Source organism: Gobio gobio, assembly GCF_949357685.1.
Source record: "Gobio gobio genome assembly, chromosome: 3".
NCBI classification, from domain to species: Eukaryota; Metazoa; Chordata; class Actinopteri; order Cypriniformes; family Gobionidae; genus Gobio; species Gobio gobio.
In genome coordinates this window covers 51,184,931-51,203,749 of record NC_137099.1, presented here as the reverse complement: position 1 = coordinate 51,203,749, position 18,819 = coordinate 51,184,931, and the positions used below count along the sequence as shown (strand labels likewise).

Sequence of the window (18,819 nt, the reverse complement as noted above, 5' to 3'; positions counted from 1 at the left end):
AAATCACGCTCAGTACATTCTAGGCGCCGTAATCTTAATAATCTGCGAAGTGTACCTATTTCCTCTGCCACATTAATGTCCATTCCAATTAGGGCTGGGCAATTTTATCGATTCTGCGATATAAATCGATATTTTTTCTCCAAAGAAAGTATCGATTTTTAAGCTGCGAGTATCGATACATAAGTCCCATTCAAATCCCGTGTTTACCCCCATTTGCGTTGCAGGAAGAGCGATTTGGTCAGCCAGCTGCTAGTATCGCTGTAGAGCAAGTTACCCGTACTACTAACTTTACAAAAACGCCGACGTCTACCTCTTCTTGTTTACGGAGTCAGAGCGAGGAGATTAAAAAAAAATGGCGGCGAATATAAATCCAGCGCCTTCATGCTTAAAAGCAGATGTGTAGGAGCACTTTGGGTTTAAAAACAAGAAGGAAAGCGACGACTTAGACTCAGGGGTCAACAACATGAGTCGCCCGCAAGGACCACAGGAGTTGCCCGCGGGTCTGTTCTAAAAATAGCTCACCATAGCAGCTGCGTTCAGTCGCTTCCGTGTTCATTTAAGCGCAGGGCTCCAGACTGAAGCCGAATATATACTAGTGTCTGTAAATAATAAACGGCAAAATACTATTTAAATATTACTCCTGCATGTTCTGCGTCTGTGTGGATGACGACCGCCGCGCGCGCACTCGCTCTTATAGTCTCTGCCGACACGAACGCAGAAACCGTCACTTCATGAGAATTTACCGTTTCATTTGAGAAAACTGGCTGCGTCTCATTCTGCTCCTGGTTCAATAGTCAGGGCACTGATCAGGACATGAGTCAATGGGCTGATCTCTGATCTGATCCCTGACTGAGCTAGGGAGCTGAATGACTGAGACTCGCACCCACTGTCATATCATCATGAACACAGACACTGGTAATCACGGCAACCCGTCAAAATAAAAGTTTGGTTTAACGTGAAGAGATGGACTACAGATTGTAGCCTACAGTAAATTTAGCTACGTCTCTATGTAATAATAATACGTCTCTACTAATAATAATAATTATGAAATAAATAATACTAATTATATAATTATTAATGGTTGCTTATTTTTCACTTGATCTTTCATTTATAAACAATGTTTACTTTTAAACAGCATACAGCCTTTACATGTTTATGTATTATTTACTTATGATTATCATTATATTTAATAAAACATTTATTTAAAAAAAAAATAATGGTATTGTACCGACTACTGGGACTACTACTATACTCTTTCAGGTGTAAAAAAGTTTGGACAGTTGTTAATATGAGAATTATGATGCATTATTTAAGAGTTTTAAGTATTATATAACATGAGTAGCTCTCTTTGACTTTCTTTTTTAAAAAGTAGCTCTCAAATGAAAAAAGGTTGGAGACCCTTGACTTAGACAAAGCATCGCGGTTGGTTTGCAAGCTGTGTGACACAAACGTGAAATACTCTGGAAATACTACCAAATGTCAGTGTCAAGCTAAAAAAGCTGTCAAAGAAACTGTTCAGAACAGGCCACTTGCTGCAATTTTTAAAACTCCATTGTTAATTGCAATACTGCACTTTATTTACTTTTCAAAGGCTTGTAAGCTACAGTTTGCACTGTTTCAATAAATGGAACTAATTTTCTCAACACATCTTTGATTAATTTTGTCCAGCATTTGCAAGCTGTAGACTCTCTGTTCCGTCAGAGACATATATTGTGTAATTGATGATTTTAGTTTTCAGTTCAGTTAATTCAATCCAAGTAAATGAAACACTCACAAGATGTCACCAAAATCACTCTGTCCCCTTTAAATCTTTCAGAAAATGATGTAAGTGTATCGAATTATATCGAATCGTATCGTTGGCTGAATATCGTGATATATATCGTATCGTGAGCTGAATATCGTGTATCGTATCGTGAGATTAGTGTATCGCTACAGCCCTAATTCCAATTGGTCTGTGGAATTGCCAGTCTGCTGTAAACAAAGCAGTCTTTATTCCATCTATTTCCACTCATTCACATCTCAGTCTCATGGCTCTAACTGAAACCTGGATCAAACCAGAAGACACTGCCACTCCTGCTGCTCTCTCAAATAATTTCACTTTTTCACACACCCAACGCCCGATTGGGAGGGGTGGAGGTACTGGTTTGCTCATCTCAAATGATTGGAAATTTAAGCCCATTCCTTTTCTATCTGGCAACTGCTCATTTGAATCACACTCAATCACTATCACTCACCCGGCTAAAATCCATGTTGTAGTTATTTATAGCCCTCCAGGTCAACTGGGTAACTTCTTGGATGATTTGGATATTTTACTCTCTCACTTCCCTGAGGATGGCACTCCTCTGGTAATGCTTGGTGACTTCAACATCCACCTTGATAAACCCCAGGCTGCTGACTTCACCACTCTTCTGACCTCATTTGACCTTAAGCGAGTATCTACTACAGCTACTCACAAATCAGGTAACCATCTGGACCTGATCTACACACGCTACTGCTCCACAGACAACACTTTAGTTACTCCACTGCACACCTCAGATCACTTTCTCATCACTCTTAACCTCATACTGACTCCGGACACAACACGCACTCCTCCGCAGATCACCTTTCGGCGTAATCTACGCTCGCTCTCTCCCTCTCGTCTATCCACTATGGTTTCATCCTCACTCCCTCCAACTGCTCAGTTCTCAGCTCTAGACACTAACAGTGCTACTGACACTCTTTGCTCCACTCTAAAATCTTGCTTCGACAACCTCTGTCCCCTTTCATCCAGGCCAGCCCGCACCACCCCCTCTGCCCCCTGGCTGTCCGATGTTCTCGGTGAACATCGCTCTGGACTCCGGGCAGCAGAGAGGAAGTGGCGCAAAACTAAAAACGCTACTGACCTAACCCTGTATCAGTCTCTTCTCACTTCTTTCTCTACTAATGTCTCCACTGCTAAAACTCCATACTACCACAACAAAATCAACAACTGCTCCAATTCTCGTGCACTTTTCAAAACATTCTCTTCGCTCCTTTGTCGCCCCCCCCCCCTCCTTCGTCAACTCTTACAGCTGATGACTTTGCATCATTTTTCACAAACAAAACCTCTTCCATCAGCAGCCAATTCTCCACACCACAAACATGCTCCCCTCCTTCTCTCTGCTCTCCGAAGCAGATGTCTCCAAACTCATCCTTTCCAATCATCCCACTACATGTCCGCTTGATCCTATCCCCACTCACCTCCTTCAGGCCATTTCTTCTTCTGTTACTCCTGCACTCACTCACATTGTCAACACCTCTCTTCACACCGGGACTTTCCCCACAGCATTTAAGCTGGCTCGGGTAACCCCACTGCTTAAGAAACCCTCTTTAAACCCAGCACTTTTAGAAAACTACAGACCGGTATCCCTTCTGCCTTTCATTGCAAAGACACTTGAGCGGGTTGTGTTTAATCAGCTATCTACGTTTCTTGAACAGAACAACCTCCTGGACATCAACCAATCCGGTTTCAAAAGCGGCCACTCAACTGAGACTGCCCTGCTCTCAGTTACGGAGGCACTGAGACAGGCAAGAGCAGCCTCCAAATCCACAGAACTTATCTTACTGGATTTGTCTGCTGCTTTTGACACAGTTAATCACTAGATCCTCCTGTCAAATCTCATGAAGATGGGCATCTCAGGAACCGCTCTCCAGTGGTTCAAGTCTTACCTCTCAGGTAGGTCCTTCAGGGTGTCATGGAGTGGTGAAGTGTCTAAGTCACATCATCTAGCCACTGGCGTTCCCCAGGGCTCAGTGCTTGGACCACTTCTCTTCTCCATCTACATGTCATCATTGGGATCGGTCATTCAGAAACATGGCTTTTCCTATCACTGCTATGCCGACGACACTCAACTCTACTTCTCATTTCAACCTGATGATCCATCGGTTGGTATTCGTATCGCTGCCTGCCTAACAGACATTTCAGCCTGGATGAAGGAACATCACCTGCAACTCAACCTTGCAAAGACAGAACTGCTTGTGGTCTCAGCCAAACCAGCACTGCATCACAATCTGTCCATTCAGCTTGGATCATCAACCATAACTCCGTCCAGGACAGCCAGGAACCTTGGGGTTGTGATTGATGATCAGCTAAAATTCACTGACCACATCACTGCAACAACCCGGTCCTGCAGATTTGCTCTATTCAACATTAGGAAGATTAGACCCTTCCTATCAGATCATGCCACACAACTACTGGTACAAGCTCTTGTTCTCTCCAGACTGGACTACTGTAATGCTCTTCTAGCGGGCCTTCCGGCATGCACTATCAAACCCTTGCAACTGATCCAGAACGCAGCGGCGAGGTTGGTCTTTAATAAGCCGAAGAGAGCACACGTCACGCCTCTCTTCATCAGTCTGCACTGGCTACCAATAGCCGCTCGCATTAAATTCAAGGCACTGGTGCTCACCTTCAAAACAACCACTGGCTCTGCACCAATATACCTATACTCGCTTGTTCAGACTTACACACCCTCCAGGAACTTGCGTTCTGCCAGTGAACAACGCCTTGTGGTGCCATACCAGAGAGGCATGAAATCGCTGTCACGGACCTTTTCCTGGAGCGTTCCCACCTGGTGGAATGACCTGCCTATCTCAATTCGTGTGGCCGAGTCTGTAGCCATTTTCAAAAAACGTCTAAAGACACATCTTTTCCAGCAACACCTGACCAATCAAGAATAGCACTTATCATTCTATTCATTGTCTGTCTGTCTAATTTATAAAAAAAAAAAAAAAAAAAAAAAAAATTCTGTTCTGTGCTAGATTAACTGAGACTTGTTACAGCACTTGCATATTGTTGCCCTTGACTGCTCTAGTTGCTTCTATTGCCCTCATTTGTAAGTCGCTTTGGATAAAAGCGTCTGCTAAATGACTAAATGTAAATGTAAATGTCTAGTGGAGTCCATGCCTCGATGGGTCAGGGCTGTTTTGGCAGCAAAAGGGGGACCAACACAATATTAGGAATAATCATAATGTTATGCCTGATCGGTGTATAAATAACTATACAACTAAAAAAGTGATTACTTGCGTTTATAGCAACTTTGTAAAATTGTCACTTTTCATGTGGAGGTGTTCGTGCGTTGCATTGAAGTGATGCACTGAAGCTTGTAAAAGGGCCTTTAAGGCCCACTGAAGTGCCTTGAAACGCGCAGCATTATTCAATGTGTTGACGTAATTTCCCCTGAAACGGCTCCAGCTGTTAGCAGCTCCTTCCCTTTTTTGAAGTTTTAGTAAGTAAGTTTAAGTAAGTAAGAAACAGCCAATAGCGTTTCGTTAATATTACAGTTTTGACTAGCCTTTCTGTTTTAGGAAAGCCAGAGTTTCCTCCTAATCTCTAACCGTTTATCATCATAATCTCCTCCATATCGCTTTGAAATACAGCATTCTGTGCAGAATTTAAATGGGTCCGATATGTTTTGTTGTATGCGCCGACTCGCGCATATGATCCGCTCTGCGCTCTCGTGTCTCTAGTCAACGGCTCTGGTCTAGACAATGTGTGTGTGCTGCAGCGGTGTGTGGGAAAGTAACGTGAAATCAGACCTCATTCGCCTCAACTGAAAACATATTTACGCTTTCTGAATCGTTTCCTATCGCATGTATAGTGCGCTATGTGCCTTTCACCTTGTAGAAAATAGTAAACGTGTGAACAGCTGACCGATTTCAGCCACTGCTACAGCGTCTATTTATAGTGTAGGGGGCGGGCACTTCAGATTCTAGAGACCATTTGATTGGCCTGAAGATTTGATGAGAAGGTGAAGTCTGCGATGATGTCATCAAAATCTGTGATCCGTTTTAACAGAAGTGAGAGACTGTAGGTTTTGAATGCTTATATCTCCTAAATGCAAATGTTGTCATTGTTTTGGAACACAACAGCTTATTCATAACCTTAAGGCTAAGATAATCATACTAAAAGCTAAAAAACTTCCATTTTGATTTCAGGGGGCCTTTAAGTGTGCTGTAAGTCGCTTGAATAAAAGAGCTAAATGGTCGTTTCTGTTCTGTTCACAATGCTGAGAACTTTAATTTCATCTCAGTGGACCTTCCTTAGTCTAGAAAATGACATATATTTAGTTAATAACCAAGAAGTGCTACATATAGCACCAGAGCAGCAAAGCTGTATCCTCTGAAACGACTGTGTTTGTTTATGTAGATGTCAGGGAAATGTCTGTTGTTCCCCTAACAGTCAACAGAGGGCATCCTCTCTGGAATTCTGTGTTTATCAGAAGCTCGTTACCATAGTTACCACACACCTGTGTTGCATTTGGAGCTCATTAGTCAACCGCTAAATGCTCCCTTTGTTTCTACGGTCATTTGTGAAGTCTTATTTGCTGGATTAATGTGATCCGGACCAGCTGTCTTTGTGTATTCTGTGTTATACTCCTGTTAATAAACATTGTCGTTTCGACCTCGTCTGCACCTTGGATTGAATTCTTATTCCATTGTAACAATGTATCGGGCTGGATGACAAACATTTTACAAATATCGATATTATTGTTGGCCTGTAGTTTGTTGTTGAAGTTGGTGTTGTATAGGCTAGAAACTGCTGAATTTCTAGTATACAGAACTCGAAAAATGAAAACTGAACATGAAACGTCAGTTAGCAAAGTCTCATTAACGTTAAAACGTCATATTGAGCGTTGACAGATTCTAGAGATAAAACTCTCTCTGTGTCTTTCCTCAGCTTTGACTGATGGTCTCTTTTCTTTACCCCCCCCCCCCCCCCCCCCATACTGTAAGTTTAATTAAAAACTGACATTTTGTGTGAATGCCAATGAGCATTGGGATGATGGGCTGGCTGGGTGTCTACTTAAACTCAAAATATTTGCTAATTTAAAAAGGACTCAATTCTCTATCGACACGATGTTGAACTAATTAACTAATGTGAACGTGATTTTACCGAGTGCGACGTTCATGGATCAACATCTTTGTCAAACAACAATCAGATTTGAGGGATAAGTTTAGAGCTTATGTCAAGTTTATTCTTAGAACCATGGTTAGGTGCTTCTCTCAGTGTTATTCATCTATCATTTACCTCTGATTTTAAGGGTAATTTATGGGTAAGGGTTAGGTTTAGGGGTAGGGATAGACTACACACTCTAACGGCTAATATTGCCCACAACCCATTGAGCTTTGGAGGAGGATTCGGTTCAGAACTACAAAACATGGTGGATGTGTGATCGACGGTTAAGTAGAGATGTTTAGATTAAGGGGTTTGAGTGACTAATAATCAACATTTAACCTGATAAAATATTATTCACTGCATATTTCATCTGCAGCAACAATGGGGACTTCTATAAAGATCCGTTAGGCCATTAACTTTTAAATGCGTCATTATGCAAATGCATGAGAGTCTCCGCATGAAAGACCCATGTCTGGCAGATCAACGTGCTACTGCATTTCTCTCCGATACGTTAGGAAATTAAATGAAAAGGAATATGGAGGATTTAACAGTGACAAGATGATTGACAGGCCAGTTTGCGGTGACTTGATGCGTGTAACTATGCGACAGAGCGTCCGTTCAAAGCTTGTCTACTCTTTTGCTTCACACTCAAAGTATGTACTTTTTCTTACCTGTTTTTAGACAGGAATGTTGTTCTAGGAACATTTCTTGGCAAAATCACGGCGACCTGTGAAATAAATAGATCGTCATTGCATTACATGGATAAAAAAAAAAATATTTAACAACACATATTATCTATTAAAATAAGTAAATACACTTCTTTGTTGATATGATCTATTCCTTTTTCTGTAGATAAATACTATATAAAATTACAGTAAACTTAAATCCTCATAATCCAACACAGTCAGTCTGGCTTAACTATTTTACATTTTTACAAATTGTTATGAATTTTGTAGCAAAGTTAAAGGTCCCGTTCTTCGTGTTTTTTTGAAGCTTTGATTGTGTTTACAGTGTGCAATATAACATGTGTTCATGTTTCGCGTGTAAAAAAACACAGTATTTTTCACACAATGTACTTATCTGTGTACCGCTGTTTCCACTGTCCTAAAAACGGCTGGTGATTTCCTCTTTCTATGAAGTCCCTCCTTCAGAAATACGTAACGAGTTCTGATTGTGCAAGCGCTTACCGTGTTGTAATTCGACCGCAGCTTAGCGCACGTGCCAGCAGTTCCTGTGTTATGATTCGACAGCAGCTTAGCGCACGTTGGAAAGGTCACGCCTCTTAACGGAGAGATGTATGCGTTCAATAATCTCTACAGCGTCCCTGGGAAAGCCAAACAAAGGTGATTTGACTCCTGGATGAAAATAACAGCGTCTCGACGACATAGCGATAAACACACTCAACGCAACAGTTCCTTTTCTCCACGCGACACGTCCGCTTCTCCACGTGGGACAGCAACAAGACCGCGCCCCCTTTTTCGCGTTTCTTTGTGGGCGGAGGTAAGTCTGTTCTACTGCTCTACTGACGTAATTAAAGAAGGAAGTACCAGGATGTAGTCCAAGCCAGCCGTTCGCTGTAGGCTTTGAAAGGGAACTTCTGTTAAATAAAATATCTCGCTTGGCATTGAACTTTGAGCTTTATAATTTTACAGGTATTATTTATGCTCTAACAGCAACATTACACACTAACTAAAGTTTGAACAATGGGATCATGCGGAATGGGACCTTTAAAGACTCAGGGAAGGAGGAGGCGGGTACTGGCAAATGATCAATGTAACTTTAATGGCAAATTAGACACACAACAAAACGAACGTGTAGCAGCAGTCCCCCACAGACGACTGCCGCATAAATTAAAGCAGCAACATGAATGTCCCAGGCCTGGTCCTCTCTCGTCCTTCACTGTCGTCACTCCTCTTTTTATCCTTCCCAGCTACTCCTTGGGACATGAGTCCGGTGTGGCGCACAGGGGACGATCATTAGCACTCGCGCCATGGCCTTGCTCCGTTCCCATGGCTCTCTGCCCCGCCCTGCTTGCCACAAATAAATTTGTATGTTTTCATATGCTCTGCTTATGCCTTCATGACAGTTATATTCAGGGGTGTGGTTAAAGGTAGACCTTCATTTTGTATACTTACTTTTGTAAAAAAACCTAAAAGACATAAATGTTCATCAAATTTATATGAAATCGGCATCTCGTAAAAAGCTTTACTGTGAGATTGTTGCGTTATCCATCTCTTTAAAGATGTTTTTCACATTTATTGTTGGTCGACAAAATTTTACTTGCAAAATCCAGTCTTTCCAATCAGAATACTTGTGATCTGGAACGCAGATTTCAGTCAGGTTGGTCATGTAAGGGATAATGTACATCCAGCCAGTTGTTATCACAGAATAAACCCTAGTGTTGGGGTTATCAGGAGGGGAGCAGAGGGGTGTAGCATCACTCTTTTATTCTGCAATAAAAAAAACAGCTGGATGTACATTATCCCACTTAATACACGGCTACTTGTAAATAATTAGACATGAAATATTGATCGAAATATTTTATTAGCTCTATAAACGCAAAGCTTCTGCGGAAAGAGAAGTTGCTAACAAGTTGCGAGTTCAAACTAGATGGATATTTAAGGGATACTGTACAGTCATACCACTTATTACATGGTATTTCACCACATAAATAATTATGGGGATAAGAGATGTTTATTTGAGATGAAGCTGTTGAAAATATTACCTGTTTGTTATTTTATAGTCCATTACAGTGTATAAAACAATTGTCGCAAAATGGCACAGCTGCTGCAAGAGAGAGCGAGTCTGGGATACCAGATGACATAATTAAATAACTGTACACAAAATATTGACTTGAGTTTTGATATTGTATTAGCTTACCAAGCGCAAAACTTCCAATGCTATCTCACGACCAATTTGTAGTGCTCTAAGTGGCTAATTCATATGAATTCGTTTGGCCTCACTCGTATGAATTAGTACGATTTGTCTACACTGCAGTGATGGGTAAGTTTAGGGGCGGGGTTTGAGGTTAGGTCGAAATCATACAAATTGACCAACTCGTCAAATACGTACGATTTAGCAAAAATCTTACCAATTCGTACGAGTGAGGTCGTACAAATTAGTACGAATTAGCCACCTCATAAAATATGTACGAATTGCCGTGAGATCAGGTTGAAACTTCCATGAGGAAAAAACGTTCCTAGCAAGCGCAAAGCGCAGACTTCAGTGACAGTTACCCGGATGAGCCTGTGTTAACAGTTTTTACCGTTTTTCTTACCGGTACAGTTTTTTTTATCAAGGAATGATATACCGCTGGATGGTGCGATTGACCAATCAGAATCAAGTATTCCACAGAGCCATGTAATAAGTAAGGGAAAATCCACGGCTAGCTGTGCATTAAATGATTTTAATGCATGACGTGGAGAAAAAGAACTGCCCAACTCGAAGCGGAGGTGCATTAAAATTGTTTAACCCTTGTGTTATGTTGCGGATCAATTTGATCCGTTTTGATTTTTAAGTTGTCAGAAATAGGTTTTTTGTCTTAAAATTTTGTGACTTTTTCTCATTTAGGGACATGAACATGCATGCAAAGTTTCAACACGCTGATGTGTTTTGACATATACACACAAAAGTACTGTTACGTTCATGATGTTCACGGGTCAATTTGACCCGCATATTTTAATGTTCTAAGGCAATTGTAGAGACTCAAAATAATAACATTTCTTGGTTATAGTTTGTTGTTTTAGTTTTTTTACTAACCTATGAAGCTAAAAAAAAAATAGCTTTTCCCCATTTTTTTCAATACAGAAATATTTTTTTGTATGCCACAAATGGTAAAAATGAGCTATAATTTCTTTTTTCAATCTATCTGAAATACTATCTAACCCACATTGTTTTTCTTGAAATTGAGTGACCTTTTCTCATTTAGGGTCATTAACATGCATGCCAAGTTTCAACATGCTGATACGTTGTGAAATGTGCATAGATCAAAATGTTATACACTCTTGCTGTTTATGGGTCAATTTGAGCCATATAGGACAGCTATTCAAAAGCAACTGTACAGACACAAAATACTTTGTTGTATGTCAGAGCTGTGTTTTGAAATCGGCCATCACTGTATAAGTCGTAAAAGTAAAGTTTACAAGTTATAGAAGTTTATGAACATTATGAACAAAGTTTATAACATATATGTTACAATCAGGTTCTAGGGAGATGAAGACAGAGACGAAGTCGATGAAGACAACTCAGGGTTTTAATAATAAGTCTCAAAATACAGCAAACATTTGAAACAGTGTGCTCGTGCACAGACAATACCAGACCATGAACTGAAGACGAACTAGAACTAAATACACAGATGAATTAACACAGATGACGAACATCAGGTGACACTCAAATGACAAACAGCTGATGATGACGATTAGTGTCCATGGTGACTGAAGATGGCGGGAAAACAGAACAAAGGAAGACATGTGACAGATGAGACCAAACTGAATGTCCATAAAAACAAAACCAAACAGAACATAACTGTGACTAATATATATATATATATATATATATATATATATATATATATATATATATATATATATATATATATATATATATATATATATATATATATATATATATTCCTACTTTTCAGAATATATATGAAGTAGACATCCTATTCAGAAGTAGTTTGGGCAATAATGTTAATATTTGATTTTAATTCAATCTCTAAAATGCACATAAAAAAAAAACATATGGAAAGAGTCAAAACGTGCGTTATAGTTTGGCACCGCATCACAAATGACGAATCTATCGCTATTTATCTATCAAATATTATAAGTCTGAAAGCTTTAAAAGGCTATATAGTTGGTCAAGATTACTTTAGGTTTAGATATTATTGTTCTAAATGTATAAAGGTAAGTGTCCCAAGGGCCAATCTTAAAAATAGTGGTTAAAAGTATTTTTATGAATCCTAAATTCAGATATTTATTCTTTGTAATGTGTGAAAAGTATTGATATTAAAAGTTAATTGTTTGTACCTGATTGTATGTTTTTTTTCATAGTGTGATTTTTGGGGAATTGTATTGAATCCAATTAGGGTCAATTTGACCCGGACCATAACGAGTGTAACCAGAAATCGAACAGTGCACGAAGGTTAATGCACAGCTAGCCGTGGATTATCCCATTTATACCATGGTCATTTGCCAGCATTGACTACTCAAAACTGTTATTGATGTTTGCAGTGCAATTTTGACCAGACGGATACAATTTAGGGTTATTTCCGTCAGTTACGGCTCGTTAGATCAAGGATTCTGCCCACTTTGAATTAGACGCAGAGATAAAGTACTGTGTAAGATTAAATTTATTTTAATTAATTATTGAGAGAGAGAGAGAGAGAGAGAGAGAGAGAGAGAGAGTGAGAAAGAGAGAGAGAGGGAGAGAGAGAGAGAGTTCAAAAAATATGTTCCTGTGTCTGTTAAGCGTCTCTCTCTCTATTAACAATGAAGCTTTGAGTAATTGCTTATTCAAAATAGCGATGTAACCCCCTCATTGCTAAAAAAAATTGTGTAGCAATTCAATTTTATTACTAAAAGTGGCGGGCAGCATTGATGCGTTATGTGCTCCTGAATGTTTCTGACTTCATACAGCACTATGCTATTAGCAATGAAGAATGGACATTTTTTGAATGCGAAATTTCGCTGAAATTTCACTAATGTGACGGCACCTTAAGGGACTGTAAAGGGTCGTGGCAACTTCACTACATAAACAAATTGTTGCAACATTTCGTAAACCTGTAATTACGTTCCTTAAAACAAATTAGGCACTTAAGAAGTGTTTTGCTTCCATGAATAAGTTAAAGTTCCATACTCACTTCAGCCTTGTTTAAAGTGCACAGTAGGTCTTTAATTACGACAGCTGATTCCCCAGATTCTCATCAAGGCCTCTGATTACATTTCAGATCAACAGATTACGGAACCACTTATGAGAAACTCAATGAAAAGGTGGGCGTGAAGACCATCCTCAGCTATCTGTACGTCAGCCCTAACAACAAGCGCAAGGTAAGATTTATGGCATCCGCTTCTTCCGTCTGGTACACCTACACATTGTTAGTCTTCATGATGTCTCTTTTACGAAGGTGTCAAAACGTCTTTCAAGGTGATTATGTTTATGTGAGTGCGGAGCTCAAACCCCCCTGCTCATTTATGACCGCTAAACGCGTTTGGAAGGATTCTTCTTCTTGGCTCAGTGTACTGTTGGCTAATTTATCCTCTGGTAGTATTTACTAACCTCTCCAGCTTTTTATGAGATCAATGTATTTTAAAGATTCACTGGCTACAGCACGCAGTTTTCACTTGGAGATATAGTAGCATTCAAAGCAAAAAGCATTCATATCATTAATATTGATAAGGCTGTATTTTTTATTTTTTTACTCTGAGGTCTAATGAATTATGAACTGGATGAAAAGAAATGCATAAATTGCTAGTGTTTTAATCAAAGGCATGACAAAAAGGCTTGTATTTATGGCTTGAGGCTTGGGAGTTTGCTTTGACAGTGCAAGCTATCTTTCTCCGTCCTCGTTTTTTAAACCTCTTTTTCTCCTAGTTTACTTTTTTTATTTAACAAGAAGAGTAATTTATTACTTAATTGTGGCTATTAGTTAGTTAGTTAATTATGGCCTTTAATGAAGATGGAACACACTTCCTGTAGTTGGTGTTGGGGAAGCTACTATAAAGGCCCGTTCACACCAAGGACGATAACTTAGATAAGGATAAAGGTACAGTTCTAAAAATCATTCCCAATATTAAAGAATAGCAGAGTTCACACCACAGCTATAACGATACAGCACAGAGAAACAAAATCGTTGGAATCACTTTCAGACCGATTTTATCCAGCTGATGAACGATTAAAACATTGACAGCCAATCAGAATCAGGCCTGCAGTAAAAAGCTCGAGCATTTAAAACGGCAGACACGCACGCGCTTAGAATAAACAGAACGATATCGTCTGCTGATGTGGACGCTAATATAGTTTTCTTATTGTTCTTAAAGGATTAGTTCACTTCAAAATGAAAATGTATTGATATTTTACTCACCCCCATCTCAATCCAAGATGTTCATGTCTTTCTTTCTTCAGTCGAAAATAAATTAGAAGTTTTTTTGGAGGAAAACATTCCAGGATTTTTCTCCACACCATTTACTTCCAAGACAACCAAAATGTTGAAGGTCCAAATCAATGCAGTTTCAAAGCGCTTCGAAGGACTACAGAGGCTCTGCACGATCCCAGACGAGGAATAGGGTCTCATTTAGCGAAACGATCTGTCATTTTCAATAAAAATGAATATACTTTTTAACCTAAATTACTCTTCTTGCACTGCTCTGCGGCTCGCCAGTGATTGCACAATCACGTCGAAAACGTCACACTAGACGTAGGCGGAAGTACCGCCCCAACGAACGTGCGAGTAATACAAACGCCCTTTACCAAAAAACACTCCATCTTCTATTTCAAAATAGTCCGACATCGTTGTTTTACCCTTTTTTTTGTTGCTAAAGGGCGTTTGTTAACACGGGGGCGGTACTTCTGCCTATACGTCTAGTGTGACGTTTTTGACGTGATTGCGCTAGCGAGCCGCGGAGCAGCTCAAGATGAGCAATTTAGGTTAAAAAGTATATTCATTTTTTTTTTTAAATTTAAAAGACCGATCGTTTCGCTAGATAAGACATGAACATCTTGGATGAGATGGGGGTGAGGGAAATATCAGGAAATTTGAAGTGAACTAATCGTTTAAGACTGTAGTGTGCTAAGCTACATGCTAGTCATAAAGTTCTATAAGCTGAAGTCTGTTCATTTGAATTACTTTTTTATTTTAGTGAAATTTAAGTATCTATAATTATAACTTGTCATATACGTTCACTTAGTTTTGTCGTGGCCACGACACATTAACTCGTGGGATCGGTATAGCATGTTGACGACACGACATATTAACTTATGGGAATGTAATATTATGTTGCGGCCACATGATCATTTTGTTGAGGTAACGACATCCTTATGTCATGGCCGCATGATGTGAAGTCGTGCCTTATGTTGAGGGAATTACATATTTTTCTCGTGGCCATGAGATGCATAAACAAACCTGTGTGACCAGCAGTGTTGGGGAAAGTAATGCATTACAATATTGCGTTACTTCCTTAAAAAGTAACTAATTGCAGTACTTAGTTATTTTTTAAGAAAAGTAATGCGTTACGTTACTTTTTTTTAAATAATATAATTTATAAAAAAATAATATACATTTATTTTTAATATTTTTTGGCAAATGTAAAGGCCCTTTTACAACAAAAGGAAATGCAAATTCACACTTTTACATTAGAAAAACCTTTCAGCTGTGCTGCCATTCCATGGATTGCATGAAGAATCGGAAGCAGGTGAATAAAGTTTAAAAGTTCACTAATAAAAACAAAAAAAATCTAAAGTCATTTTTGCTTATGGTTTAACTGAATTATCGATGGTCAGCAGCACATTGGTCAATAAAGTGAGATTAAATGCATAAAAATATTTGTTTTAGTTAACATATTTAATTATTGGAGGTTTACGTAATATTTTTTATTCATTTTGACTGAATCTTGATTTTTTGCGCAAGAGAGATGAATAAATGCATGCTTACATTTAGTCTAGAACTACAATAGCTATTATGTTTTGGCGCACACAACGCCTCTTCACTTACTCCCGAATTTTCTTAACATAGGGACAGGAGAGCTGTCGGTCAATACATGTGAAAACAAAATAACTTGCGTTACTTATTTGAAAAAGTAACCCAGATGTTGTGTTGTAAAAGTAATGTGCTACTTTGCTAGTTACTTGAAAAAAGTAATCTGATTACGTAACCCAAGATAATTGTAATACGTTATCCCAGACACTGGTGACTTTAACATAGCATAGAATGTGAACGGACATGTTCGGTTTACTTAATGGTTATTATTAATAAATTAACATTTTCAGTTATCCCATGTCTGCACAATTCCTAAATTTGCTGATAATTTCAGGTTTCCATACTTGTGGAGACCCTAAAATGAACAATTCATTTAAGTTTGGTACAAACTGAATCAGACACCTAACTATCTGACGAGTTTGCTATAATGAAGGGGATTTAAAATACAGAACACACTTTCTGAGCAGGGATTTGAATCAGTGAGTTGTTTTATGGAATTTAGTCAATTCAAATAAACCATCCAAACAGTCTTATTCACTAGAATGAATCTAGATTTCCCAAAGGTAAATAAAATAAACAGTTTATGCATAATCCAATGTGTGTGACCTTGTTGAAAAAAAGTATTGTAATTGGAACACTGTTTTAGGCAAAACAATATGGTAATTATTATATCACTTGTCCCACTTGATTAATCACAGTTTATTAAGACGACTGTTTTCTATTACACATTTTCTAAAAGGTTATGTTTACATATGTAAATAAGGCATTATCTAATTAAATTTGCACAAATTGTACATTTACAGAGCAGAAAGCTAGTTTCAAAAATCTTGTTTCATTTTGTTGACATACTATGTTAGAGTTAAATGTTTTTAGGGAGGTTTGGTGATATCTCTTTTTATCACTCCATAAATCATAAAAAGTCTAGTCAGAAAACAAATTGCTATAGATTTTATTTTAGAAATAAAAAGCTATTCAAATAAGGTGAATTATACGTTAACAAACCCCTCTGTAGAAACCATTAGAATATAAATGGGAATACTGGAAAGTTTGGTTTGCTGAAGTGGAGAAAAAAATAATAATTCTAAGAAAAAAAAGATACACTATATTGCCCAAAGTTCTGGGACATCTGCCTTTACATGCACATGCACATTCTTAATCCATAGGGTTTAAAATGGAGTTGGCCCACCCTTTACAGGTATAACAATAAGTTTCAACTCTTCTGGGAAGGCTTTCCACAAGGTTTAGGAGTGTGTTTATGGGAATTTTTCACCATTCTTTTAGAAGCGCATTTGTGAGGTCAGGCACTGATGTTGGACGAGAAGGCCTGGCTCACAGTCTCCGCTCTAATTCATCCCAAAGGTGTTCTATCGGGTTGAGGTCAGGACTTATGGTCCTTTGTGTACTGTTGCACAGTCAGGTTGGAACAGGAAGGGGTCATCCCCAAACTGTTCCCACAAAGTTTGGAGCATGAAACTGTCCAAAATGTATTGGTATGCTGAAGCATTAAGAGTTCCTTTCACTGGAACTAAGGGGCCATGCCCAACCCCTGAAAAACAACCCCACACCATAACCCCCCTCCACCAAACTTTACACTTGGCACAATGCAGTCAGGTAAGTACTGTTTTCCTTGCAACCACCAAACCCAGACTCGTCCATCGGATTGCCAGACAGAGAAGCGTGATCCGTCACTCCAGAGAACACGTCTCCACTGCTGTAGAGTCCAGTGGCGGCGTGCTTTACATCACTGCACCCGACTATTTTCATTACACTTAGTGATGTAAGGCTTGGATGCAGCTGCTCGGCTATGGAAACCCATTCCATGAAGCTCTCTACACACTGTTCATGAGCTAATCTGAAGGCCACACAAAGTTTGGAGGTCTGTAGCTTTTGACTTGCTGAAAGTTGGCGACTTCTTAGCAATGTGCCCCCTGCGCTGACCCCGCTCTGTGATTTTACGTGGCCTACCACTTCGTGGCTGAGTTGCTGTGGTTCCCAATTGCTTCCACTTTGATATAATACCACTAACAGTTGACCGTTGAATATTTAGTAGTGAGGAAATTTCACAAATGGACTTATTGCACAGGTGGCAACCTATCACGGTACTACGCTTGAATTCACTGAGCTCTTGAGGGCAACCCATTCTTCAACAAATTTTCGTAGAAGCGTCTGCATGCCTAGGTCCTTGGTTTTATACACCTGTGGCCATGGAAGTGATTTGAACACCTGAATTTAATGATTTGGAGGGCTGTCCCAATACTTTTGACAATATAGTGTATGTATTCCATTTGTTCCCTTAACAAGTTCATTTACATTAAAATGTTGACTTAATACAATGAAGGAGATTGGTTTAATCAACAGAAACTCAAAATATGATATTATCTGAACTACATTAATCAGTTGATTTGACAAAAAAAAAAAAAAACTTGTCATAACAAATCTTGAAATTACAATGTACAGTCCCAAATGGATAAAATGTAATAAAAACTTAAATGTGTATTTTGTTTTCATTTCACTAATCTGAAAGAAGACAAATTATGCGAAGCAAAATAGCCCAAACCTCAAAACTGACCAGTGCCTAAAACTGCCTTAAATCAGCTAAGCTAAAATGTAGTTAAGTTAGTTGTGTGCTAGTTTCAGTTAATTACTCCCCAGCACTTCTGCTCAGTCTTGTTCACTTCAGTGTGTTGTGAAGATGCGGGAACTGTGGCGCTCAATCATAATGTAATAATCTGGGATGTTTTTCTAACAGATCAATTTTGTTTTGCCTACAGTTGTTGGCGCTTATTTAGGGATTCATATTTCCCAGCAGTTCTGAACCGGCAGATTTAATTACACTGTGTCTAGACGGCATCTCTACCACCAACACACGCACAAATGTCATCAACATCTGCTCAACACTGTACTGTATTGTTCATCCACTTTGAATGCCAGCGGATAGTTTTTGTCTTCAGCAAAACAGCAAACTTGTACACCAGGGGAAAAGAGACGAACCCATAGGAGATGTCCCTTCCTTCTGTTGCATCTAAGCACTTCATTTTCCAGCCAGTAATGAAGTCGGAAGCCAAGTTCACATTAAATAGCTACTCTCACTTCCAATGACATTATAAAACCAGGTCTGGGTTGTAATTAAGTGCTCTACTGTAAACATAATAACAGCTTTGGGTCTAATACAATAGTCTGCATCCATTTTTCTGCTTTTACATTAACATGT

At 39.0% G+C, this 18,819-nt stretch overlaps 1 protein-coding gene across 1 annotated transcript in view; it reads left to right on the top strand.

Moving 5' to 3' along the window:
• Positions 1 to 18,819, top strand: part of sorcs1 (sortilin-related VPS10 domain containing receptor 1) — a gene marked incomplete at its 3' end in the record, with an annotated part of 390,020 nt that overhangs the window by 188,537 nt on the left and 182,664 nt on the right. Inside the window, exon 3 of the mRNA XM_079813234.1 lies at positions 12,864 to 12,963. Within this exon, the coding sequence (XP_079669360.1) occupies positions 12,864 to 12,963 (100 nt within the window). The remainder of the gene's footprint in view (positions 1 to 12,863; positions 12,964 to 18,819) is intronic.